Raw genomic sequence first — 26,746 nt, 5'->3', positions numbered from 1 at the left:
ACTGTTACTCAAAGAGACACTTTAAGTTTAGGTATTTCCAAGTGTTAGCATATGTCCAGTGGGTTTCTTTTTCTTTGAACAGCAAGCTCTCAGAAATTGCTTTAGAAACTCTGCAATTTCAGAAGCTGTTTGCCATGTGGCCTGGGAAAGGCTGCTTGAGAAGTGTGTCCAAAGTCTCTTGGTGCCAGTGGAACTAAGGGCAGGGTTCTCCGTCTCTGTAAGTATCTGGAATGGATCATTAGACTATTCAGTTCAATCCCGAACACAGTTCAGTGGAGTTAGCATGACAAAAGTGCTCAGGAGCATTCTGATATTCCCTGAATTGGATCAGTCTTTTCTAGTGCAATCCTAAAAATATGTTTGTGGGATTAAGCCCCCATTGAATAACATGGGATTGACTTCTGAGTGCATCCACTCAGAACCTCTTCATTTTGGTCTCTGGCAAGAAAAATATTACATGGTTATGCTACAACACTGTGTGATGCTTCCAAAGCAAAACAGGAAGCATACCACCCTGCAAGTAGTCAAGTCCGTCAAAGGACAGAGCATATATGGATTGTATTCTGTAGTTTTAATATTAAGATTAAGGATGGCTTATCATGTCACATGTTCAGAAGTGTCTGAAGATGCATGTGTTTTGCAATGGGAAATTATGATTTTTTTGTCCAATACGTGTATTTGTCCAAAGAGTGATCAGTTTCTGGATATTGTTTAGAAGCACTCTTAGAATCTAAGACTTAGATTACAGAATGAACATATGCTTGTTTGCAGGCATCAACAGGCATGTATGAAAATACAGGGGTGGGATCCAGTCAGCTGTTTTGTGTGAAAAAAGCAGCACACAGATGACAGCATATGTGACAAAATCATAGAAACTAAAAAGCTAACATTGTCTTTGTACAAATTCCTGTGATATCATGTGTCCTGTAATTCAGCAGCAAAACTATATAGCCTGCTATAAGACAAGAGAGGATGCTGTTGGCCAAGATCCAGGTAGCCACTTTATGCATGCCCAAGGGCTTGGGCATAACTAGTGGACTTTTTTCCCATTGGAAAATGCATGCCATGTGTTTGAATTGCAACAGTGATTTATTAGGCCACATGGGAAACTGCTCTTTGAGAAAAACAAGCACTAAGCCCCCCTGGCCATGTGGAAGTAATTGTGGAAGTACGCTCTCCTAGGTAGTGTTTCTTTTTCTTTTTCTTGGAGCGATTCAAAGAGTCATGTCTCACTTAATGAAGGTTAGGCCTTTCTTTAGCCAGATTTCCAGTCGTTTCCAGCCATTATGTTCACACCATAATAAATAAACAGGACAGTCCTAAGCAGAAGTGACACCCTTCTAAGCCCATGGACTACAACGAACCCTTCTAAATTCCTTGACATCAATGGACTCCAAAGGGTGTAACCTCTGTTTAGGCCTGTACTATAATTGGATCTGCTCTCTCCCTTTGAACCTGACCCATTCCTCTCAATGGGATCAGATCTTACTTGTTATAAAGGGGAGCAGCAAGTAGACGCAGCCTCAGTAGCAGCAGCTGCTTCAGTTCGCGGTACATATCCATGATCCCTGCTTTGCAATCCTGTGCACGGTTCTTCCAGGATAACAGTTTGAGCGGACTCTGGGAGCTCTGCATTGGACTGTATTGTTCACCTATCTAATTATTTAAATATATGTTCTCCAGGTTCCTGAATCTTAAGCTTAAATAATGTGTCTTCTACCAGACTGAGAACATTAAATAAAATATATTGGCTTTAAGAATAAATTCTGCCCGTTTATGTTCCTCCCCAGTCGAACTGCCATGGTCTCTGAGAAAATATCCACTGAAATATACTGTTCCTTGCAGAAAGTGTTACAGCCTCTAGACTTGAAGCTAACATTGTGTTTCTTCATTTCATGATGAGTTTGGGAAAAGACCTCTGGACAAGTTACACTCTGACTATCCCTATGAATGCCCCTTCAGCCAGTGTTTCAATAGAGAATTTATTTATATGCTATAAGGGAACGAGTTAACAGGGCCGGATCATGTGCAGATGAATACATAAGATTCCAGAACTCTTCTTACAGCATCTATGCCTAAGTCAACATCTATAATATGTGTACCTCTAGGTGACGTGGCTAATTTCACTCTTGTCTTAAATGGGCTTATATAGGTACACAGACAGTAACAGATATGGAACATCAAAAGCTCTTGTAAATTGAGCCAGCAAATCTGTAAGGAGAAAAATTGTCCATAGAATGTCAGTCAGGGAGGAATGACTGCTATGAAATTTTTGTCATGGTTGGAACTGTGGGAAAAGACTGCTTTTAATGCCCTGCCCCAGCATATTTGTGGAAGGGAGTATTCCAGCCTGAAAGAAAGAAAGAAAGATTTAGTATTGCTCTCTCTCCCAAATCCCAAATAGCTATTGTGTAGCTTCTGGGTTAAAATGGCTCTCATGTTACACTGGGCTCTATGCACTGACATATGTCCTTTCATCTTTTTCCACAGGGCTCAGACGAAGTGAGAGCCTGTCAGAAAAGCAGGTGAAAGAAGCCAAGTCTAAATGTAAGAGCATTGCCCTACTGCTAACGGCAGCTCCCAACCCCAACTCCAAGGGGGTGTTGATGTTCAAGAAGCGCCGCCAAAGGGCTAGGAAATACACGTTGGTCAGCTACGGCACCGGAGAGCTTGAGCGGTACGAGGACGAGGGGGACGACTTTGAGGGGGAAGAAGAAAGTGAAAAAGATAACACTTTTGAAGTGACTTTACTTGGCACCAGTGAGTCAGAAATCGATGAAGATTTATTCCCTGACTTTGACAAAGAAGAGCGGATTGTGACATTTGACTGGGACGCTGGTCTCCTTGAGGTTGAGAAGAAACCAAAAAGTGTGGACAAGATGCAGATGCTGCCAGAGAGCAAAGGCAAAGGGGCGCTCATGTTTGCCAAACGACGGCAAAGGGTGGATCAGGTAACAGCTGAGCAGGAGGCAATGAAGACGCAGGTGGTGCATAGTACCGAGGGGCGTCAAGAGGCTACCACAACAGAGAACACCTCCAAAATTAGCTCTTCCTCATACCAGGTAAAACAGGAAGAAACTTCTAGAATGCAGAGCCACGTGAGTAAGAGCTACATAGAGGTGAGCCGCAGTCATGGCACCACAATACAACAAAATGGCATTGGAGGAGCCCCTGAGGCAAACCTGTCATATCAGTCTTCTGAAGCCCTTAAATCAGCAAGCTTAAACAGAACAGCCAAGCCTTTCCCGAATATACAGAATAGAGCAGCGGCACCGTTTTCACCCACCAGGAGCATGACCAGCCCTCTTTCAGACCTTCCTGCACCAACCCCCTATGCTTCAGCCAGCCCACCACCTGAAGCCCTATATAGAACTGCTTTGACACCAGTTGCCAACATAGCTCAGCCGGCGTTATGGTCTCCAACAGAATCAACAGAGCAGATCGCATCCAGGGATGAAAGGATTGCAGTGCCTGCCAAAAGAACTGGAATCTTGCAGGAGGCCAAAAGAAGAAACACCGCCAAGCCTATGTTTACTTTTAAAGATACTCCCAAGGTGAGTCCTAATCCTGCCCTTTTGTCCCTTGTGCAGAATTCAGAAGGCAAGAAAGGTGCAGCCACGGGCTTTGAATCGGGTCCTGAAGAAGATTACCTCAGTTTGGGAGCAGAGGCCTGCAATTTCATGCAGATCCAGGCAGCCAAACAAAAAGTTCCTCCTCCAGTTGCTCCCAAACCATCACTAAAGGTTTCTCCTACCGATGCAACACCCATTTCACCAGTCTGGTCACCTCCAGTGGTTTCTGTTGCCCAGCCACCTGCTTTTCCAGCTCCAAGATCACCTGAAGTGGCAAGCCCAGCCCCTGTCAAAACAGCACAACCTGCCTATTCCCCTCCACAGCCCCCAAGTACTCTTAACCTGGCCGGGCCTTTGAAAAGACCTCAAACAGCTGCATCACATCAAAACTATACACCAAAAATGACACCTACCACACCACTAGGAAATGCTGTCCTTGCAGGAGGAGTGGGGCCAGCTTTTGAGATGCCCCAAGCTTTGAGTGGGAAGGGAGCACAACTATTTGCCAAAAGACAATCACGGATGGAAAAGTATGTAGTGGACTCAGAAACTGTGCAGGCCCATATGGCCCGGGCATCGTCACCCACCCCATCTTTACCAGCTTCCTGGAAATATTCATCTAATGTCCGAGCACCGCCACCTGTGGCTTATAACCCCATCCAGTCCCCATCTTATCCTCTTGCTGCTACCAAACCACAATCAAAGTCGCCCAGCATGGCTAAAACTACCAAGAAGAAACCTAAGAAAGCCCTCAGTTCTTTGGAAGTTATGAAACATCAACCATACCAGCTCAATTCATCCTTATTTACTTTTCAACCTCCCTCTGATAAAAAGGAAGGCCTAGTTCCTAAGCAACCTGCAAAGTTTGACTCAGTGCCTGCTTCAAAACAAGAGTTGCCTTCGAGAGCCCTTAATGCTGGTTCTCCTGCCAATGTCAGAGCATCTTCAGTGTACTCTGTTCCAGCTTACAGTTCACAGCCTTTCTTCCAGTCAAATGCCTCCAGCCCTGTCATTGAGTCCTGTGGATCCACAGGCTACCCTACTTTTCTGAAGCAAGAATCAGCTGCATCTTCTTCATTTACTACTCCAAGGCCAAAGTTTTCAGCCAAGAAAGTTGGTGTCACAGCACAGGTGTGGAAGCCGTCAACCATCGAAGAGTAAAACATAGCTACAATTCGGTGTCCACTTTGCTTGCGATGAATTGTTTGTAGTGGTGATCTGGCACCCAAAATGATCCTCAGCTTACTTAATAATGTTCAGATATATCACAAGATATCTGGGTCCAACCCCACCCCCTCAAAATTTTAAATGAATCAAGGAGAATATAAATCTGAGATGACACATCTTTAAGACATAGGCAAGCACAGTGTCCAACAATGGACATGTTCCACTCAAAATTAAGTAAGCAGGATGCTAGTGGTTAGTGCTTCAATACATAATACACAGTGAAGACCGTTCCTGTACTTCAACAGTTAGAACATACCTTTAATGGGGTTTGGGGTGGGTGAAGTGGAAACAACAGTTTTCTGATGGCCAAAGGGGTGGACCACAGTCAAAATCCCGGTAACCGATATTAGATTTCTTTTTGAAAGTGCCTTCTGAAGTCACAATCTTCTGAGAATGATGTGTTAAAAATAGGGACAGAATATTGGGCCCAAATTTGCAGTTTGTGGATAATTCCCTTTTCTGAATCTGCACATGACAAAATCATAAGCAACATTACCTGGATTCTCCACTTAAAGCTTCAGCCGTATCACCACCATAGGCCTTCTGAAATAACCACTGTGACGGCATGGTTGTGCTTCATGCAATTCCAAGTCCTCATAACCACAAAAGTAATATATGCAAATGAGCACAGGTGGTCAGCCTCCAGTTCTGTGCTCTTGGGGCTCCTTTGCAAAACTGGGTGCTTAGAAGGTAAACTGGCATCTCAGCTGTGAGCCACAATCATGAATTACCTCTTTGATTTCCCCTTCCCCCTCAAAGGTGCCAACTTGGGGATAGGTTTCACTGTGTTTGGAAGAAAGAAGGTTTTAGGGAGGCTTAGGCAAGAAAGGTCCAAAGTTTCCAGTTTTTAGGAAATGCGGACTTCCTCAGTGCTAGTAGAAAATGAAGAATCATGAGAGAAGAACTGTTAGAATTGTTGAAGAGCCAGAGAATAAGCTGGGCTCTACAGCTGTGGATATGGTGCAATATGTTCTTGTGAAAACATAACTGCTAAAAACTAAAGGGACATGTCCTTGAATACCAGTTTTGCAACCAGAGCAGTATGTGCCTTATAAATAACTGTCTAATGACATTGCCATGATTCCTGACCTCATCTTTCTGCTGATCACTCAAGCACATTCTCATTTTCACTGTGGGCTTTCCAATCCTGCTTCTTCCACTGGTATTTCTTTATATTCTGTTCCTGCTCTTTCACCTTACTTTTAATTAATACACTGTGGACCAGGAGGATCAAGACACTGTTACCATGCTGAGTTCCCAGGGCTAGTTTCTGCCAGTTTTTATTATACTTGTGATTCAAAAGAACAATATTTACCATGCCCAGTATCTCTATATCATCTGTGCTGTAATTTGAGACAATAGTGTCTAAACAAAATGTGGATTAGTTTACCCCATTAACAATGCTATCATTCATGTGACTAGGTCAGTTAAAATGAGTGGGTGGGCTTTTCCCACCCTTTTACTGAAAATGTAGAGTGTTGACTTTAATGGACATTCATAGTGTAAAGATATTCCAGCTAAAGCAGCCCAGTGAATAGGTTACATGAATTAATTTAAGCACCTTCTGCAGAAATTCAAAATGGTGGGACACAACTGCAAAATTTGACAAGGGAGGCACCATCTCCAATAACCTTCATTTTAGGCTATTTTATAGTGATTCTGAAAGAGCCTCTTGTGGCGCAGAGTGGTAAGGCAGCTGTCTGAAAGCTTTGCCCATGAGGCTGGGAGTTCAATCCCAGCAGCCGGCTCAAGGTTGACTCAGCCTTCCATCCTTCTGAGGTCGGTAAAATGAGTACCCAGCTGGCTTGCTGGGGGGTAAATGGTGATGACTGGGGAAGGCACTGGCAAACCACCCTGTATTGAGTCTGCCATGAAAACGCTGGAGGGCGTCACCCCAAGGGTCAGACATGACTCGGTGCTTGCACAGGGGATACCTTTACCTTTACCTATAGTGATTCTGAGTCTCTTGGACATTCTCTGTGCCTTGGCAAATACAGCAAAGAAGAGGAACCAAAGCATGGCATTGAGGCCACAATTGGCTCTATGGCCTCCAGGATGCAGTTGGCAGGCATAATGTTGTTGCTTTATACCAAGACCTAGAAGCTTCTATGCAATATGGGTGGTCACTTATACAGATGCTATGTGGACACAAGAACAGAATTCTCCCATCTCTAAGAAAACATTGTGACTGTGATGTATACTTGTAAGGTATTTAGAAAGACAGGTCGGCCACAGAAATGAAAAACAAACATGAAATGAGCCCCACAGTGGCATATGCTTGGGAAACATTAGATTCATGGAAGCCACTGTATTTTTTAAAATTAAGAGATTCCTAATGAAGAGGCCTGTGGAAGGCAAAGGAGATGTAACTCAATGGTAGGTGGTCTGTTTGGCATGTGGAAGTTCCTAGGTTCAGTCCCTGCCACCCTTAGATTAAACGTTCAGGTGATAAGACCCTAAAGAGTCACTGCCAGTCAGAGCAGGCAATACTAATCTCAATAGACCAATAGTCTGAGAAAGTCTAAGGCAGCTTCACATATTCCCACATGTGTGTGAATAGAATAGCTGTCATTGATGGGCATCCTAGACATGGTTGCTCATAAGTAATCCTGTTAAATCCAACAAGGCTTTTTTGTCAAGGATTAGAATGTTAACTGGTAATGGATCAGCCTCTGTTGACTAAAGTAGTGCGTATCAGGAACTGTATACATCTTAAGAAACCCTCAAATTCTGCATCAAAATGTACACAGAGAATTCTTTTGCAACACAGTTTATACAAGGATATGTGGTACCAATATTTTAATCCTCTTGAGATCTTTCTGTTTATTTTCCAGTTACAACCTGCTGTATTTTTCTCTATTATTAAAATTGTTTCTTCTTTACTTGTTCTTTTACTTTTTCTTTGGTTTCACATATTGTGTCTGAAACAAACATATATCTCTTTTCTTTTCTTCCTGTTTCATAGAATCCCATCCTGATTCTACTGAAATGTAATGATCAACAGCTCTGTTAAATCTGAGTTCTTGTACATAGTACCCACTGACATCAATAAAACTTTTAAAAGGCCTAAACTCAAAAAATATGTTCAAAAATAGCATGGAGGGTGGTTTCTCAGTTTGACCATTGATGTTGGTCTTTGCTGGATTAATTGGGAATATTTAGAGAGTATTCCTAAGTAGGTTTATTCAGAACACTAATCAGGTCAAAGATTGGTGGACTCTAATATTGACAGCTTGGCTTGACTCCCCACACTTCCATATGCAGCCAGTTGGGTGACCTTGGGGTATTCACAGTTCTCTTAGGATTGTTCTTGCAGGGACTCCTTTGAGTAATGAAAATTGGGGCACAAAAAAAACAGTTCTTCTTCAGTGGGGTTTACTCAGTGGAAAGTATCCTTAGAAGTGATTATTATGTCATGATCTCTGCAGTTCTTTTCTCCCCAGTTTACCTTCTCAGTTCTGCTTGTTAAAGGCCTTACATTCTGTGCAGAGAATGTCATCAGGATTATGTCTCAGTGCTGATGTTGTATCATTGTGATAGCATCTCCTATGCCTCTTGGGGTCTGCTCCTTGAGAATCTTTCTGCTTTGGGTCAGGTAAGTGGGCCCCAGCATATCCAGTTGAACTGGTTTAGGAATTAAATAGATAAGTCTCAGTTCTGACAAACGTATGTTTAGGGATTTGAATGGAAATGAATTTGTTGGGCCTCGTTTGCACAATTGTTTCTAATGTGCAGTTCACCAACCCTTTAGTCAGTGTATCTTTTAATGCCATCTACTGAAATCTATTGAAAAAGTAGCTCAAATTTCCTAATGTATTTCATTGAAATACATTAAAAACTGTATTGAACAAAGGCTTAGAGAACTGTGGTTTGGATATGTGCTGATTCTTCTTGTAGAAATCCACAGGGGAAAAATATGTTAGATGCAACTTTTCAAACGGTTGCATGAACCAGAAGTTCCTTCTAAATGTTTGGGTACTAGACGAACAGAACGAGAAAGGCCTTTTCAAAATAACTTTCCGAGCCATCTTGTTTGGGAATGGGATTTGTAAGGTCCGTTTTTGCATAGCACCATACTGTAGCACCACATCATGGCCGTGACACAGGGAAACTCTGTCCTCTTCCAGTGTCGAGAAGAGAGTTTTAAATGCTTTTCGTTTTTAACTCCACAGGGAATGGGTTGCAAAGGGAATCGGTAACAGAATACAGTGCCTCTCACCTCTTGTTCAAATATGGCCTAGGGCAGGAATGACTAAAAGCCATGACCAGCTGCTCAGGAGCCTGAGTGACATCAGTGGATGGTGGCTGTCAGTCCCATTTAAGCAGAGTCGTTTGTCTCACACCAAACCTCACACAATTCCCCAATGTATTTACTGGAATGTTTATCAGAAGACACAGAAGGCCAGGTAAATGTATTGACAGATGGGGAAATAATTCTGTGCTTTAAAGCGATGTAGCAGTGCAATCCCCAAAGTGCAAATTATGTTTTAAGGGAAATCTTTTCCCTAGCACTATGGTTTTTAGATCGTTTGGAATTTCACAGGAAAGAATAAGAAGGGAAATTCCTTGGAATAAAAAGGACCAGGACCATATCTGGAGAAGTGGTGTGAGGCGCAGTCACTCACAATCGCCCTACAGCAGCCTTACCAAGGTTTTGTGCATGATGATGTGGCTAGAAAATTATTTTCTTGAACCCGATACTCTAGATGCCAGCTTACACATCACTTGGCAGTGGCACTACAGTCCTGATGCCCACCCTCCCCCCATACATGCTCTCATCGACTTCTGATAAAGATGATCCAATAAATTTCTCTGCCCGATATCCTATACCAGCAAACACAGGAGTATCCCATTGACTTGCCAAATAATATTTATTATTTTATTTATTTATTTATTCACATGATTTGTACTCCCTCTTCCTCCCCAGTAGGGACCCAAAACAACTTACAACATCCCTTCCCCTCCATTTTATTCTCACAGCAACCCTGTAAGAAACTTTAATCGCACCAGTTTGTTGTCTTAGAAAAAAAGAGTTTCTTCTACTTATAACAATTGATGCAGGAAGAGACAAAAATGATGGGAGAACTCAGAAAAATGGCTCCGTTTAATGGATGTATTGATATGATTATACAAAGTCAGTAGCCATTGTAAAGGCTCGAGGTAAGATGGGCTGGATAATGTCTAAGAATAGGGATGGTGCAAGAGTTTTATCTAGATCATTGATCTTCCGGTAATGACTTGGGACTCACAAATGGTCATGCTCTGACTTTAGATGAATTGTACCACCTGGCCGCAACCATTTATTTCTGTTAAATAGTTGTGTACCGCCTTTGATATGAAGGGATGCAACTTTACTAACTCCTGCATGCAGAATTTCCATTTGATAAAGGAGCAAGAAACCTACTACTTTGGTGTAGTGGTTAGGAGTGCGAACTTCTAATCTGGCAAGCCAGGTACGATTCCCCACTCCCCCACACACAGCCAGCTGGGTGACCTTGGGCTCATAATCACGGTGCTGATAAAGCTGTTTTTACTGAGCAGATATCAGGGCTCTCTCAGCCTCACCCACCTCACAGGGTGTCTGTTATGGGGAGAGGAAAGGGAAAGTGAATGTAAGCCACTTTGAGTCTACTTTGTGTAAAGAAAAGCAGCATAGAAGAACCAACTCTTCTTCTTTGAATCTTGTCATACTAGAGAGAAAAAGGGAAAGAGATCTCTGCAAAGATTGATTTAAACTTGGTCACATGTTGTGACTTGATACTTGGTTGAAGTTGACAGGCTAATTCTAAAATAATTTATGCATAATAATATAAAACAAACAGAAAGCAGAGTTCATAAGTTCATTAAATGAATGTGATTACTAAAATGTAGTGGTTATGAAAGTTCTGTTTTAGCTAAGTTCTTGTAATGTGTGTATGGATAGTGATGGGGAGGAAGGAGTTCCGTTATTGTTAGATGTTGAACAATAGTTGACTTTTCTTTGCTACTGTTATATAATTCAGTTTGCTCATATTAGAGAAAATGAGATAAAACTAAGAAAGGAGGTGAATCTATTGTTCACCTCCATTATACCACAAGACTGAAGTCTCTTGGTTACAGTTTTACAGTTACATCATTAATGATGATGATGATATTCACTGATTCTACAGCTCCACTCATGTTTCTTTGAAGGTCTCACATTATTGATGATGATAACATCTTTAAATTTTAGCCTTTAGCCAGATGAGAACTACCATAAAGGAGTCTTAAGAGCAGCCTAAGAATTCTGCATTGTTGCTGATGGTGTCATTGGCAAAAAAAAACACAACCTTTTACAAGCTGCAGCTGATAAGCCCTTAGTGCCCTAATCCCTCACTTGCAATTCCACATCTACTCTCTATGTCCCACTAACATCTTGTTTTGAGTAATATAATATATCTTATGTGGAACAGACCTTGCAAATGTTTTAGAAGGTTTGGTTGGTGCAATGTGCAGCCAATCGCCTAATGAATGGACAGCAAACAAACAAAAAAATCATATATTACTCCTGTCTTGGTTTCAATTTATCAGTTGCTTAATAATAATAATAATAATAATAATAATAATAATAATAATAATAATAATAATAATAATAATAAATTTTATTATGAAGGGATGCAACTTTACTAACAACAGGTTTTAAAACAATAAATAGAAGTTTGTATGAAAACAATATTTATTTGTTTGTTTGTTTGTTTATTGCATTTAAATACTGTCCTCCTCAGAGGCTCAGGGTGGGTCATGTGAAACATAGGAACAGGAAGTACAGAAAATGTCATTAACCATAAATAACAGTAGAACAATAATGAACAGTGAGAACAATAAATTCATAGCTGCAACATATTGATAGACCCATGATTGGTCGGTTCAAGGTGTTAAGTTTCATGGAAGGGAGGCTCGGTGGCCCAGTGGGAGATGGTGGACCTGGTCAACCGCAACCAAATGCCTGGCGGAAAAGCTCCCTTTTGCAGGCCCTGCAGAATTGTTACACTTAAGTTTTAAAAATCTTTTAAAAGCCACTTACCCTTAATTAAATTTGTTCCTGACAGTACAGTGTGGAAAGATTTCCTTTGGTTGGATAGATCTTCAGGTAAGGAGGCAAACATATAATAATAATAATGAAATTTATTTTTAATAAATAATAATAATTTTAATAATTAATTCATTTTGCATCCCACCCTTCCTCGATAGCACAAGTCTATTTGGCCTTATTTTCCTAGCCTCAGCCCTAGGCCTGGTGGAACAGCTCTTTCTTACAGGTCTTCTGGAACAGTTTAAAGTCCTGGAGTGCCCTGATCTCATAAAGAAGAGTGTTCCAGCAGGTTGGGGCAAGAGCTAAAAAAGCCCTGGCCCTGATTGAGGCCAATTTTACTTCTTTAGGGCCGGGGCCCTGAGTAGGTTTGGACTACTCAATCTTAGTGCTACAGAGTGCTGTTTCCTAAACACACTAAACATTTGGAGTTTTCCTGCTCATTAAGGTTACCTGGAGAAGTATTCTCCCATTAACTGTAGCAAGTTCTAGGTGGAAATGGTGCAAAACTTTCATGCTGTAGCATTAACCCTGTGGAACTCCTTTCCATGGGAGATTGGCCCCTTATAATATATGACTTCTGGAAACATTTTATTTGCAAAGGCATTTCTGCTACATATATGTGTGGTTTCTTTCTTTTTTAAAAAATGTATTTTGCCTTTGTTGGTATAGAAAGTGTCATGTGGTTGGGAAGGCACCTGAGACATTTTACACATGATCCAATAAATAAAACCAGGTCCAAATAAAATTATTTCCATCCATCAAAGCCATCGTATATCTCCTCAGCACAAAGCACTTTATGTGAATTTGAAGTTCAGCCTGCCCATCTAGGAACATACAAAAAACACTTCATGGAAAAACTATTGTAAACTGCTGTGAGTCTGAATGAAGTGCGGCAGTATATAAATATGAAAATAAATGAAATAAATGTTGATAAGTGTAAGGAGATGACACTGGAGCAAAACATTTCAACTTCCAGTATAGGCTAGTAGGTTGTTAACTTGCTGAAAGAGAGGGAAAACAATCTTAAGGTCAGTGGATAGTCCAATGAATGTGTCAACCCAATGTGCTACAGCAGTGAAAAAGGTAAGCTCTATATTAGAAATTAGAGCCTCTTGTGGCGCAGAGTGGTAAGGCAGCTGTCTGAAAGCTTTGCCCATGAGGCTGGGAGTTCAATCCCAGCAGCCAGCTCAAGGTTGACTCAGCCTTCCATCCTTCCGAGGTCAGTAAAATGAGTACCCAGCTTGCTGGGGAGTAAACGGTAATGACTGGGGAAGGCACTGGCAAACCACCCCGTATTGAGTCTGCCATGAAAACGCTAGAGGGCGTCACCCCGAGGGTCAGACATGACTCGGTGCTTGCACAGGGGATACCTTTACCTTTATATTAGGAATTATTAGGAAAGGGACTGAAAATAAAACAGCCAATATTACAATGCCCTTCTATGGATCTATGGTGCAGCCTGTGTTGGACTACTGTGTACAGGTCTGGTCACTATATCTCAAAATGACATCAAGATCTGGAAAAAGTACAGAAAATGATGAGTAGAGGTTTGGAGCACCTTCCTTATGAGGAAAGAATTTGGGACTTTGCAGTTTAGAAAAGAGATGACTAGGAAGGGAGAAAAAATTTCTCCCTCTCCCAGAATACTAGAACTCAAGATCATCTATTTTTTGAAAAAGAAAATGTTGAGATCTGTATGCAAGAATTCATGTCCTCTGCAGGCTCTGGGAAGGAAATCCCTGTAACTGAAAGCCTGCCCGTGACAGAGAGAAATGCTTACACACAATATCCAGGACCTTGCCTGAACATGCTGTCTGGATTGCAGAGATGCCCAGCTGCTCCAGTTTCTCAGGCAAGATTCTCCTTGTGCGTTCTGAAAAGGTGTGAATGTCAGGGAACGAGACAATGGCACCAGTTCCAGTAACCAACCTTGGAAGATACGTTTTCATCATGTGATTCCAGATTTTTGCTGTACTCCTATGACTCGGAGGGACATATAGAAATTTCCTCTCCCCTTTAAGTTAAAATCCTTGGTCATTATTTCCATAATGTTTAGGGATTCTTCACTATCATTTCTACCTGAAAGGTGCAGCACAAAAGACTGACAGGCAAGAAATGGTCACTATGAGATTTGATGCCAACACAAACACAAACTGCCACAACTAGCAAGCATCTAGACAAGCCATGCCCCCAGTCAGGCTCCCAGTCACCATCGTCATCATTTAGCATTTATAGAAGTGCCTGGATTATCCTATGCTCGGTACATGAACCAGATTCACAGGCCTCCGCTTACAAGCTCGCATGTGTATCTGTCACCAAACTAGGAGGAATAACAGTAACTAATAGTCAACGCAGCCCACTGATTTCAGCTTTGCAGAGAACTGCCCTTTAAAAATTGAAATGAACGATCGCTTTCTACACGTTCAAGAATGAAAAGTTTCCTTTGCGGTGGCTTCCGCTGCGTGAAGACATGGCTTATCTTGTCAGCCCTGGCATCACTACTTAGAACACCTCAGAGGATCTGCCTGAGATCCTGAAGAGCCACTGCTGTGGGTGAGACCAGGGAAAAATGGGTATTCGGAAGGTAGACTGTATCACATTGCACCCCACAGACGCCTCTGACTGCCTCAGGCTCTATTCCTGAGTCTTGAAGAGTTTCCCAAACTGGAGGTGGCAACTCTATGCCCCCCACCAGTGGTGGCCCTGAGGATCTGTCAGTGATGGTTGCTTCAAAGCAATGCTATCAGCCTGTTCTCTATGTGGGAAGAGTCCTCTGTCGAGTAGCAGCAGTCTGGCTGTATTTTTGCTTAGGTGAGAAATGGAGAAAATGTCTACTGTGCAGGGTAGATTTTGTGGCATTATACCCTGCTGAGGTCCCTCCCCTCCCCAGACCCTGATGTTCCCAAGTTTCACCCTCAAAATCTCCAGAAATTTCCCAACTTAGAGTTAGCAATCCTGGTTACTGCAAATACTGACATGAATTGTTCATAGGTACAAAAGCTGGTGGCTAGCCTGGCTTCCCAGGCAGAAGAAAAAGAAGAGTTGTTTTTTATATCTCAGTTTTCACTACCAGAAGGATTCTCAAAGAGCTCTGAGGACTGTGACTTGCCCCAGGTCACCCAGACTGTGACTTGCTCCAGGTCATCTGGATCCATTGTACAGAAAAGCTACACCACAGAGTTCAGGCATTATTGAAGCAGCACTGTGGAACAAGTATCAGTAATATCAGGCTAGCACCTATCTCGGACTCACCCAGTAATTTGGGAATGAGAGTCCTGCTACCAGAGTCTTCAGTATAAGATCATCTCCACACTCAAACATGCACACCCCAGATAGCTGAAGGTACATATGAAGTCAGAAAGAAGTTAATGAGTCTGAGGTTGAGTTACTTAGATCTGGTAATATGTTGTGAGGCCTGAAAAGGACAGGTGTCAGATGGATTTGCTTCAAGTCTTGTTTCTTTTATGTTTAAAGAGACTGAGTATATTTCAAGGTGGGAATATTCAGCTTTGGAAAGATGCCTATTCTTCACGTATATGTGGACAAATTAGCCATGCAGGAGCACATATCTGGCAAGCTGGTTCTCAAAATGCCATTTTTATATTATGTTTGTGGTACAAGGGAAGAGAAATGAAAGGATTGCTAATCCTTTTGGAGGGAGGTGGGATATAAATAAAAATATAATAATAATAATATAATTATTATTATTATTATAAATATAATTAATAATAAAATGATTATTATTATTATTATTGATTGATTGATTGTTAACTACAGATTGTGCCCCTTCCTTTTCAGTGACTTTTTGAACCTTTTGTGAGTTGGTACATAGGGGGACCAATGTTGGAACATGTCCTCATTTCTGTGTGTAACAAAGGTGGGAATACACATTCAAATATGCATCCAAATTCACATTCCATTAAAAATGACAGTGTGGATGCAGGTTCCTTCACTAAATCGTTCAAATCCGTGAATTCTGTGCTTTTAAGATCCAACAACAAATTCCATTGTTTTTGAATTGCAATTTAATTTATAATACAGAATAACTGCATATTTGTATATATTTTATGCATTTGTGAATCACAATATGATAAATTAATGATCATATTTTTAATATACAACATAAGCTGCAACATTTGGGGGTTTATACTTAAAGGATCCAAAAGATTCAGGACGTTTGCAAAAGGGGCCGAAAAACATGGCCGGGAAGCACTGGCTGAAACCACTGATAGTCAAATGATGGAAGTCCTGACAGGCACATAAACTGCACCTGTTATCAAATGTCTTTAGCATCTTGTTCTTGTCATCCACATGTGATATTGGTGTTGGTCTCCAGAAGGTGGCAGTGCTAAATGCCTTTTCACTACAGAAAATAGGCTGTTTGCTGAAAATAATTAAAAAGGGATATATGAAATGGAAATTAATTACACCAACTTCTTATGTAACTGTACTGATTATGACAATCAAAGTTCATAAGCACCAAAGGGCAGACCTTCGTTTTTTATACTGATGGAGTGCAGGCAAAGCTGTCTTATGGGTGAACAGTAGTGTATCTTTAGGAAAGAACAAAAGACACACAGATGGACAGACAGACAGACAGACAGACAGATCCCGCCCCCACCCCCCATTCTAAATATTCTTTGTCTTTGAAAGGCGCTCTGGTTCCATGGTAGAGCATCTGCTTGGCATGAAGAATGTCCCAGGTTCAATTCCTAGGGGCTTTCCACACCGGGATCCTTGTAGCAAATTGTTTGCTGAACGAAAAATCGCCATTTAAAATAGTGGAATTCGTCATTATGCATACCTGACTTTGTAGTGGAATCCAGTTGCGTTTCCATCGTTTCCCACAAGCTTCCGGTCTCAGCAAAAATCGCTAGAAAGGAAGCGCTATTGCCGAGCTCGTCCTGCCCCTGGCCGTCAAGCAGCCAATGGGCAGCCGTTAGCATGCTCCCAAACAGCCCCTTTCCCTTTAAGAAAGGTTTTTTTTAAAAAAACACACACACTCATTGCAACGAATATGTGTTGATTCGTTGCAACGGAGAGACCCATCCAGCCGGCAGGTGTGTTTGAGCTGTCGTTTCATCGTTGCCACGCTCCCCCCGAGTGAAAAAAAAAATCCCCCCCCCCTCACGGGCCCGATTTTCGACCGAAACAGTGTAAAAAATAAAGGGAAATTACATCAGCAAACGGGCTTCTCTGTTGTTTGTGCTTAGTGACTGTAAAGAGACTGTAAAGAGCTTTGGGGAGGGACTGCAGCCGGGGAAGCCTCACTGGGTAAACGAAGGCTTGCCGGTGATTTGATCTCCGCTTGCTCGGAGAAAAAAAAATGGCGATCGCTTCGCCGGAAGATCAGAGGAGAGAGCCAGGGGGAGGGACTTTGTAGAAACCACAACAATGGTAATGCACAGAACTTTCCCGCTAGTGTTGCAGATTGGTTGCAGGAGTGTAGCGCTTTCCGGAGGGTGAATCCACTTTTGGGGATTTCCCTGAAAGCGCTACAAGGAAGCGCTTTTTGCGGATCGGTTTCAGGTGTGTGGCAGATTGTCAACGACGTTGTGCATAATGGCAAAACTGTAGTGATTTCAATTGGCAACCATTGTGCGATTTTGAAGGAGTGCGGAAAGCCCCCTAGTTAAAGGATGAGGGAGTATATGATGTGAAAGACTTCTGCCTGAGGCTTTGGAGAGCCACTGCAAATCTGAGTAGACAGGGTTTACCTTGAGTAGATAGGACTTACTTACAATGTTCTGATTCAGGATAAGGCAGCTTAAGATGTGTTCAAGAACTGTGGAATTCTTTGTCCTTATGATAGAGTTGAATTTCTTTGCTTCCTTTCTTGGCTTCCTCTTACTGATTACAACAATAGACTGGAATAGGAAAATATTAAGGGCCCTTGTTTTCAAACATTGTGAGAACATAAGAAAAGGACCATCTAGTCCAGCATGCTGTTTCATTCAGGAGCTGACCAGCTGCCTTGCAGGGCCAACAAAGAGGCCATATAGGCCAAGGCCTCTTGCAGGGGTAGACTGGATGATCCTCCCCCACGAGAGGGGAGAAAGGAGGGAATACAGGCTCCTGCCAGCCCCACATAAGACTGGGGCCATCAACTAATATCAGCGGTCATGATTGTGACTGGCTCGTGACAGCAGCATCTCTCACCAGCCTATGGGGAGGTCATCTGCCTCTCAATAGCCAGTCTACCACAGGCCTTCCCCTGCTATTGCCTCAAAGCACGGATATTCAGGCATTTGCTATCTGTGAATGTGGAGGTGCTGTTTAATCTTCATTCTGCCCATTGCAGATGAAGTGTTGAGGATCTCCTGTACATCTGCTGTGGATTTCCTGTGTACGGAAAAGAGGGATCTAGAGAGCCCAGTGAGCTCATGTAGCCTGCTGAGGAGAAATGTTGAAGCTTACAGTAATTGCCTCTTTTGGATTGAGAGACCCTCCTCAAACAACTCTAACATTACCAAGTGGTTGCATAAGTGCAGAGTGAATTGATAGTGATGGGAAAGCTGTCTTCCAGAGAAGCTCTCTTCTATGCCAAAACTGTTTTAAGGAATACTTGATAAACTTTCAAGGAATCACAAGTTTTTTTGGGAGACAGCTGAAAACACAGTAGTTTAAGATAACTAATTGCAAAAGTTTAATATCAAACCATATGCAAGTCTCAGCCCTAATCCCTTCACTTGGAATAACAATCTCTCCTTAATTTTGTACTCATAGTTTAGAGTAACAGTTTAGACTCTTCACTCCTATTTATTAAAAAATGCATGAGAATCAGATTGTTGCAGACAATGTGGGAACACATAACCTGCCATAATCGCTCCTAGGACTGGCTACTTTATCCTGGCATGAAGGCAGGAGGAGACCTGGGCTCAGGACCATGACCGCAGAATGAATGGGCGCAGCAGTGGCTGGCAAGGGCAAGTGCTGAGGTCCAGCTGCCGCCATTGCCATGTTCCTGCTACGACCATTCCTACTTGGGTGGGACCATATCACTTCGGCTCTCTCCGCATGGATGTTGTCATTCTGACCTGAGTGGGAGATGAGCTGAGGAAACAGCCAGGCCAGGGTGAAGCAGGAAGGATGAAGAACCAGAATGCTGATTGCAGCAAACCCTGGTGGTTGGTGAAGCGGAACAGCCAAAAGCATCAATGGCAGGCAAAGGGCCTGGCTGAGAGGTGGGCAGGCCAATGGGGGAGGCAGCATGATTCACACAGAAAGAGAAATACCATTCCCTCTGATCTACAAGGTGCCAAAAAACCCATTCAACCATCTGGTATTTAGTCTTAGCTCCCAGTGGCCCATTATGCACGGCCGCCGAAACGGCGATTTCGGGTCACATGGAAAACGCGGAGGGGGAAGACGCGACGCATACCAGTTATACACGGGGCGGGGCGCGACGGCGGCAAAACCCAGAGTAACCGATTATGCACGCGCCGATCCGGGCGCCGCTTCTGGTTGCGCCCCGCTCACCCGGAAGCTGCGCTTTCTTCCGCGTTTCACTGACGCGGCTTTTTCGGCGGCATGCACCGAAGCTGCAGCCGGTTGCAGCCGGCTCCGTGCGTTATCCGTGATTTTAGTCGCCGCCATTCCACCCCGAATGTGCGCTAAAACCCCCGTGCATAATGGGTCAGTGAGGACAGACTTGTAAGAAAAGAAAAGGAAGTGAATGTGGGATGAGGCTTTGAAATGCAAGCAGGTGATGGGAGGGGCACTCTCAAGTGGGCTCAGGAAGGTGACCCTTACCTGCTTCTCTTGCCCCCTCCCCATTTATTCCATTCTTCCCTCCCTCCACTGCTTCCACGCTGTGGTTTTCCTTGCACACCTGCCACTGCCTCACTTGCCTGACACCTTGCTCTGGCACAGGCTCCAACCATTTCCTTGCCTCAGTCCACTTGGCTGGCCATCATGACAGAAAAGCTGGCACCCTTCAGGCAGTGTGCTACCTCCCACCCCCAATGAAGGCATGCTCCACTGGCACCGGTACTGTTGCTGCCTCCACCGTTCCTACTGGCATACTCCCTGGGGTGGGACAGCGGATGTCATGCCTGTGCCCATTTCCGTCCCAGGAGGTGCACCAGTAGATGTTCCCATATCAATAAATGTTTCAATGGCAGGCAGGGGAAATATATAATTCTTCCTGAGTAATCAGAAGGTTTGACAAAACTGATGAGACAAAATGCAAACTGAGGTCCCGTTCACACATTACAATTCTATGTGGCATCTGATTGGCTGACATGAATTTGAGCTCACTGTGGGTGCCATGCGTTTTCAAAATTTGTTCAATCTTCGTAAATGTAAATTATTAAAATTTAATTGGGGAGGAGAATCCTCTTTTGTCCAAAAAACTGTGCCAAAGGATACTTGAAATCACCACGATGTAGGGTGATATTAGTGGAGATTCAGTACAGTTGGGATTTTTCACCTTAGTTCATATAATGTGTTATTTTTATAAAATTAGAAAGCCCCATATTTATTTTATAATTGCATTATAAGTTGCAAGCAAAATAGCCTTGTGTTTTAATGTAGAAGCCTCTCCCATTGCTATTCAGCAGATGTAATTATATTTGACATTTTGCCATTTCTAGGAAAAGGATGGAGAACGGTCCTTATCACTCCCCGGATGGCCACCTTCAACAGCTTTGCAATCCATGTCCCCTGTTTCTCCTGTGACGTTCCAACCGGCTCCCGATTATTTTGGCAAACCACCTCCAGCAGTTGACAAGCCTGGGAAGAGGCTGACTCCTTGGGAAGCAGCAGCTAAATCCCCTCTTGGCCTTGTGGATGATGCCTTTGGCCCTCAAACCATCCAAGAATCAATTGTTGTAAATGTCGTTTCAGCTGCTCGTAGGAAAACACTGCCAGCACCACCAGATGACTGGAAACAAAAAGTTGCGTATCAGCCTCCTGCCCCAAGTGCCCATGCTAAACTAGCTGCATTTGGAAGAAGCCATTCTGCAGCCATATCCCCTGCAAAAAGCACAATGTCTGCGCCTAGCTCCTCTATGCATTGTGGTTCTCGTCTGCAGTATGCGTATTATGGCCAACGAGCCCGAACTGATCCTGACATGGTCTCCATGGATTCAAGGTCTGATTACTGTCTGTCAGTAGCTGATTCCAACTATAATCCATATCCCAAGGGATGGAGACGCCAAACATGAGAAATACAAAAAGATGATCTTAGTTGTCTTCTTTGTAGTTCTACAAGTCAAATAGATTCTAGAATGAATTGAATATGGAAAGTGGTGTGTGAGTAGGTTTTCGTTGGCCTGACAGCATCTTGGCTAAAGAGATCAAGAGTGAGCTGGAGCAGAGTAAAGCACACATGATGGCTCTAATTCATCCATTGTACCATGGATTCTGTTTTCATCCCACCTAAGTTTTTTTTCTCCTTTCTCCTCTGCTAAATTTGTATAAGCCAAAAGAAGTTGCTCCTGTAAGTAAAAGCATCAGTTGAGAAAACTGCAACCATTGAAGGACTCAACCTTTACCTAGAATGTAATCCTACAAATCTTGAAAATATTCTTTTTAGTTTTCTAAACCTCAACTGGCAAAAATTGGTTAAAGACCCAGCTCTACTGCTGGATGTTCTGCATTGTTATATAATTTGCTGGTCTTCTTTCAGCACCAATGTCATCATCAACTTAAAGCATAATTTTAGTTGTGGCATTTTGACTTCCCCTAGAATACATAGGTTTCTGTCTATCAATAGCTGGCTGAGGATGACTGAGGATTTGCAAACTGAAACTGGGCTCCACTGTAATGTACTCACCCAGTAGCCCTCAAAACCAAAAGACAAATTTGACCAATGATGATTCACCTTTTACTTATTATAGCATCTGTTACTGAACATGTGCTACATGTGCTTCATGTATTTGCAGAATTGTTTTATGCTCGATAGTAAACCATGCTACATTTACCATCCATATGGATTTATAGGAAAATATCAGATCAAAAGAATAAATATTAATGTATTAGCATACATGATGTATAATTATATTGCTCATAGCCAAGTTTAAATCCTTGAAGCAATGCTGCTAAGTGTTCTTGTTCCAGAATATTGCAAGCCTATAATTTACCCCACAGATTTCTTCATTCTATTGACCAGTTCAGAGCTAAAGGCAGCTGTGCTGAGAACAGCCTCAGTTTCAAAGGAATTAATGAAACATGAAGATAGTTCTTTGATGTGTCCTTAAGTTCTAGCAAATAAAACACTCTCACTTTGATTAAGTAAAGACCCCCCCCCCATTTTTCATCAAACTAAATAGGATTTAGTACTCGTAGCCAAACTATATGTGACATTGGAACTCCAGAGGTGTAATTTGGTCCTAAAAAGGAACCCTGAAAGGTTTAATCTAGATCAGGGTCAATTTTTTCTTTCCCTTTTACACTGTTTCTCCAATAGAATTGCTCCTCGGGCTGCTTTAAGCTAATGATCCCTTAACACAATGCCTATGAGCACAATGGCACTTGCCAGTATGTTTCCTGGTGCCCATCTCTTTGAAACAAAGAGCCAGTCATGGCTTTCTTCCACTTCTCTTGAGTAGGAGCTGTTTCAGAAGAGCCCAGATAGCATCACCTTTGTATCTATAGGAAGCACCCAATTGGATACAGCTTCCTGGTCCTACTTTCTGGCAGTCATTTGATTGTGGTGCTCCCAATGCCAGTTTTCAAAATTCCAAAATTATCCAGAGATTCAACATAGTTGGGGACTCCTGATTTAAATCTTGCAGAGGATAAACATGGGTATCCATTCACAGAACTCCAGCGTTGTATGTAGTTGGGTCTTTAAACAATTAAGTAGAAACTTAGAAGCAATTTGATCTATTACGGGCAATAAGCCATTTACTCCAATGTTTTGATTATGCACAGACTTGGATAATGAGAAACTATCAAGCCGCATGGGATCTCTTTCATGACTCATAAACATGATAGGATAATCTCACGACCATGTGTTTGAAAGCACTATGGAAGGTTTGGAATATGAAGAAATCATTCCTAGTATGTTCAACACAACAGGATTGAGGGTGACCTCAAAATGACCAACGATATGATGGATAGTGTAAGTGGAAAGCAGTGTCTTAAATTTCAGCAAAAGAGAAGCGAATGTTGCAACACTGATGTCATATACAAGCTTTCGGGCTTGAGCAACAGTGTGTGTTTGTGAAATGTTGATCTCTCAAGTCATGCAGTGAGTGACACTCTTGTGTCACTAGCAAATGAGTATTTGTCATGGAATATTTCAGAAGCTTTTGATTAAGAGGTAAAAATAAGGATATACAGCAAGAATGTAGCGTTGTTTTTTTGTATAGAGGTAGATTTATTGTAAGCATACAGTGGTTTTAATCCCGTTTTAATGAAGAGACGACCATCAAAATCTGTAAAGTAACCAGGTATTTGATTTATAAATCTTACATATATCAATAGGACTAATGTTTAAATCAAACGAACAACATGAGACCAATACAAACTATATTTTACTCCAAATGATCCAGTTCCAGTGCCCACAAATTTAACAGAACACTGAAAGGATATGTATATCTTTAAATTCCCGTGAATATCTTTGTGCCTGTGTCTGAAACCTCAAGTATATTGTTTGGAAATATACTGTATGGGAACTTAGTTCCAAGTAAATGTACTTAGGATTGAATGTAGCAGGGAATCAGGTCCCTATTGAATCACAAATAATCAGGTCAGGTTTCAGTTTTGATCATGATTTATCAGCTTCCAGAAAACAAGAATGTGTCCAAGTAGAAAATGCTTGTTCTCTATTTCTTGGTATTGAAAGAGCTGTCATGTGTGTATTGCACTCTTCATAAATATTTGTGTGATACCCATTGCTGCATGGGGAAAAGCATTATGTAATATCCAGTCTCAATATAAATAATTCCTTCCAGCTACTTTCCTGTCATAAGAGGATTCCCAAAAAGAAATGAACAGAGTGTTGTATTTTGGGAACATTTTAGGCACATCATCTGTTCTCTAAGAGTTCTGAGAAATGCCCTGAAAGTTGTTCTTTATGAGTCCACCATGACACACCACAAAACAAGATACATCAGAGGAACATCATGAGAAAATCAGAAGATAATGTCTAATTAGCATATGACTGAATATGTGTGGAATGTTACAAATAGTGAGCGTCCATTTACATAGCCTCTGTGGGGGGGCACTGTAGCCTCTTAGATCCCCATTCTGCAAATTGGATAATACACTTTTCAGTGTGCTTTTGCAGCTGAATTTTCCTATGTGCAACCAGAAAATCTATTTTTAAAGTGCATCAAAAGTGCCTTATCCATTGTGTGCAGAATGGAGCCAACAGAATTCAGTGGGTGTTTTACCTCTATAAATTCAAGGCATTTCAAAATTAATCAGAGACAAGAGCACCCATAAATGTTATGTATCATGACCTAGGCCATTGTTATGAAGTTCTGATTGTAGATACCTGAGCCAGCATAGGAAATGCTAGCGAATCAAGCTGAAACAGAGGCATCTCCATTTTAAATCTGGCTCAGCCTTGCCTGACAAAAATTATTTTTCATGCTGAATTTTACTGTGTTGAAGTCAAAACAAAACAATAATAGTGGACACAAGCCAGAGGAAGTCAAGTGTGTTCCACCTCAATGAAATCCATGGAACGCAAGCCCAGTTAGATTTTTTTGGCAATGCGTTGAGTTGATCTTCCTCAATGGAAAAACCTTTACATTGATCAGAAGACTGACTTATAATTATTTGCATACTAATCACTGGCTTATTATCAATATTGTAATGCTGGCTGGACTCACACACTGGAATCTGATCTAGTTCTTGACCCTTAATGGTAGTTGTTAACACCAACAACCCGGAAGAAGGCTTGTGCAGAGTGTTAGGTAGAATATGTGCAGCTCTTCCCACATAGAGCAGCACTTGGGGGGGGGGGGAGGAATAGAGCCACACCTGGAATATCCAGAAGATAACTATTTAGAAACTTTCCCCTGGCCTCAACATCTCCTTGTTGGCCCACAGTACTTGACCCATGATAAAATACAGCCAAGAAAACAAGGGAATATATTTTAGTGTATATATTCATTCAAAGTATAGTCTTAAAAGAATGCTAAACCCACAAGCAAAAACATCAAGGTGCTTAATACTGCTGTGCCATAAAAGTGGGAAACAAATTTAAACGTTTATTATTCTGCACTGAAAAATAAGTTCTAGCAATTTCAGCTATTAGCAAGGGAGCTATTCTCTTACAAAGAGATCTGCTTAAATGTTTCTGGAATTTTTTTTATCATTACAGTGTAGTGGTCTTAGATGACCTTGCAGCAGATTTACAAGCTTTTTTCAACTAGCAACTTCTTGCAATAGGTTTTGCTTAGATAAAGCAAGTTCACCTTTTATTGGTACATACCATTATTTTGGGAAATGTCAGTGGAGAAACTATTTAGGTGAAACTGGCTGAAACAAAAGCAGAGTTGCAGAAGATCAGAGAGGAAACAGGAAATTATTATTGAAATTCCCATCCTTATAGGTGGACAGGTGAGACTATGCTTACCGATTCAAGGGTGATATATATAGTATTCATGGCATAATTCCCTATCTACAGTGATTATGTCCACTGGATTCCCTCACTGAAAGTGATTATTCTCTCCCTCCCAAGCCACGCCTGTGAGCAGGCTGCTGCACATATTGACCATCACAGTAAAGTTAAAGGCCCCAGAGAAGAACGGAAACACTGAGGAAAGAAAAACAGAAGGATTATTTAAACCATGGAATGGGGATATATTTATTGCATTGCTGTGTGGAAATACTAGACATGGCTTTCTTGAGATTATTATTGAAATAACTTTGTGACGTCATAAATAGGACAGACAGGAAGCTGTAGCAAGGGTTGTAATGCATGCTGCAACATGCCTGGGGATGGCCACACTGCACCCTTTTTTGTTTTGCTTGCATTGTACACTTCCTTTTTCCTCAGTCATGCTTGTGGGAACATTTATTGTGAGGGATACACATGTATTTTTAAATGAATTCTGAGTTTCCACTTAAGTTCTTATTTTTGGAGTGCTCTTGTGTGAACAGGCATACCATCCAACGCAGTAAATACTCCAGAATTATTTAGGTAGCTGTTATTCGGAGCTGACTAATGGGAAGCTAAACTTGGGAAGCTAATTAGCTTCAATGGAAGCCAGTCGCTTTTCTTAGAATGGAATTGACCACTCTGGCTCCTACTTGATTCTTACATCCATGATTTTGTATTCCAGCAGCAGTCTGAAGCACATTTACTCAGTTGCTGAGATTCCACTGAATTCCTGTGAGCTGATCCAGCTGTAGTTCTTGGTGTGTGTGTTTAGGATTGCTGTCTTAATATGTACTAACAAAAGTCAACTTCCTGTATTTATCTTAGAAGATGCTTTTCTGTTTGCTTTGATGAGCTTTGGTGAAAATGCATATCTATGACCACTGCCTTTGCATTACAGGTAACATTTATATCATAGTTACACAATTGTATTTTTGGCTTCACCAGCGGTTGACAGGGAACCGACGCCTTGTTATAATGCATGGTGGAGACATAAAAATTGTATTACCTAATAAAATGATTTTAACAATCAAGCAGAAGGCCTAATTCTAATTTATGCTTGCCGGGACATAAACTGAATAATAATAAAACTTTACATAGCAAGCCTAAGCAGGGCTACTCAGAACTTAGCCCATTTTATTCTGTACTGCAGAATATTAGAATATGTGTCAATGTATAAAATGAGACAATTCTTATCAGTAAACAAAAGAAAACAGACAATTCTTCATAGACAAAGGTAATGAGTTGGATACAGAGACCCGAATCAGAGTGATTTCACACATAGAATCATATAATCATAGAATCATAGAGTTGGAAGGGGCCATACAGGCCATC

At 41.8% G+C, this 26,746-nt stretch overlaps 1 protein-coding gene across 1 annotated transcript in view; it reads left to right on the top strand.

The window, feature by feature from the left end:
* The window catches only part of SYNPO2 (synaptopodin 2), a 105,458-nt gene extending 79,013 nt beyond the window's left edge, over nucleotides 1-26,445 (top strand). The window contains exons 4-5 of the mRNA XM_077300451.1: nucleotides 2,491-4,703; nucleotides 20,445-26,445. Coding sequence (XP_077156566.1) covers nucleotides 2,491-4,703; nucleotides 20,445-21,017 — 2,786 coding nt within the window. The 3' untranslated portion in view covers nucleotides 21,018-26,445. The remainder of the gene's footprint in view (nucleotides 1-2,490; nucleotides 4,704-20,444) is intronic.
* Nucleotides 26,446-26,746: the final 301 nt, after the last annotated feature.

The sequence above is a fragment of the Paroedura picta genome, chromosome 10 (assembly GCF_049243985.1).
Source record: "Paroedura picta isolate Pp20150507F chromosome 10, Ppicta_v3.0, whole genome shotgun sequence".
NCBI classification, from domain to species: Eukaryota; Metazoa; Chordata; class Lepidosauria; order Squamata; family Gekkonidae; genus Paroedura; species Paroedura picta.
This window is presented reverse-complemented; position numbering and strand designations above follow the sequence as displayed.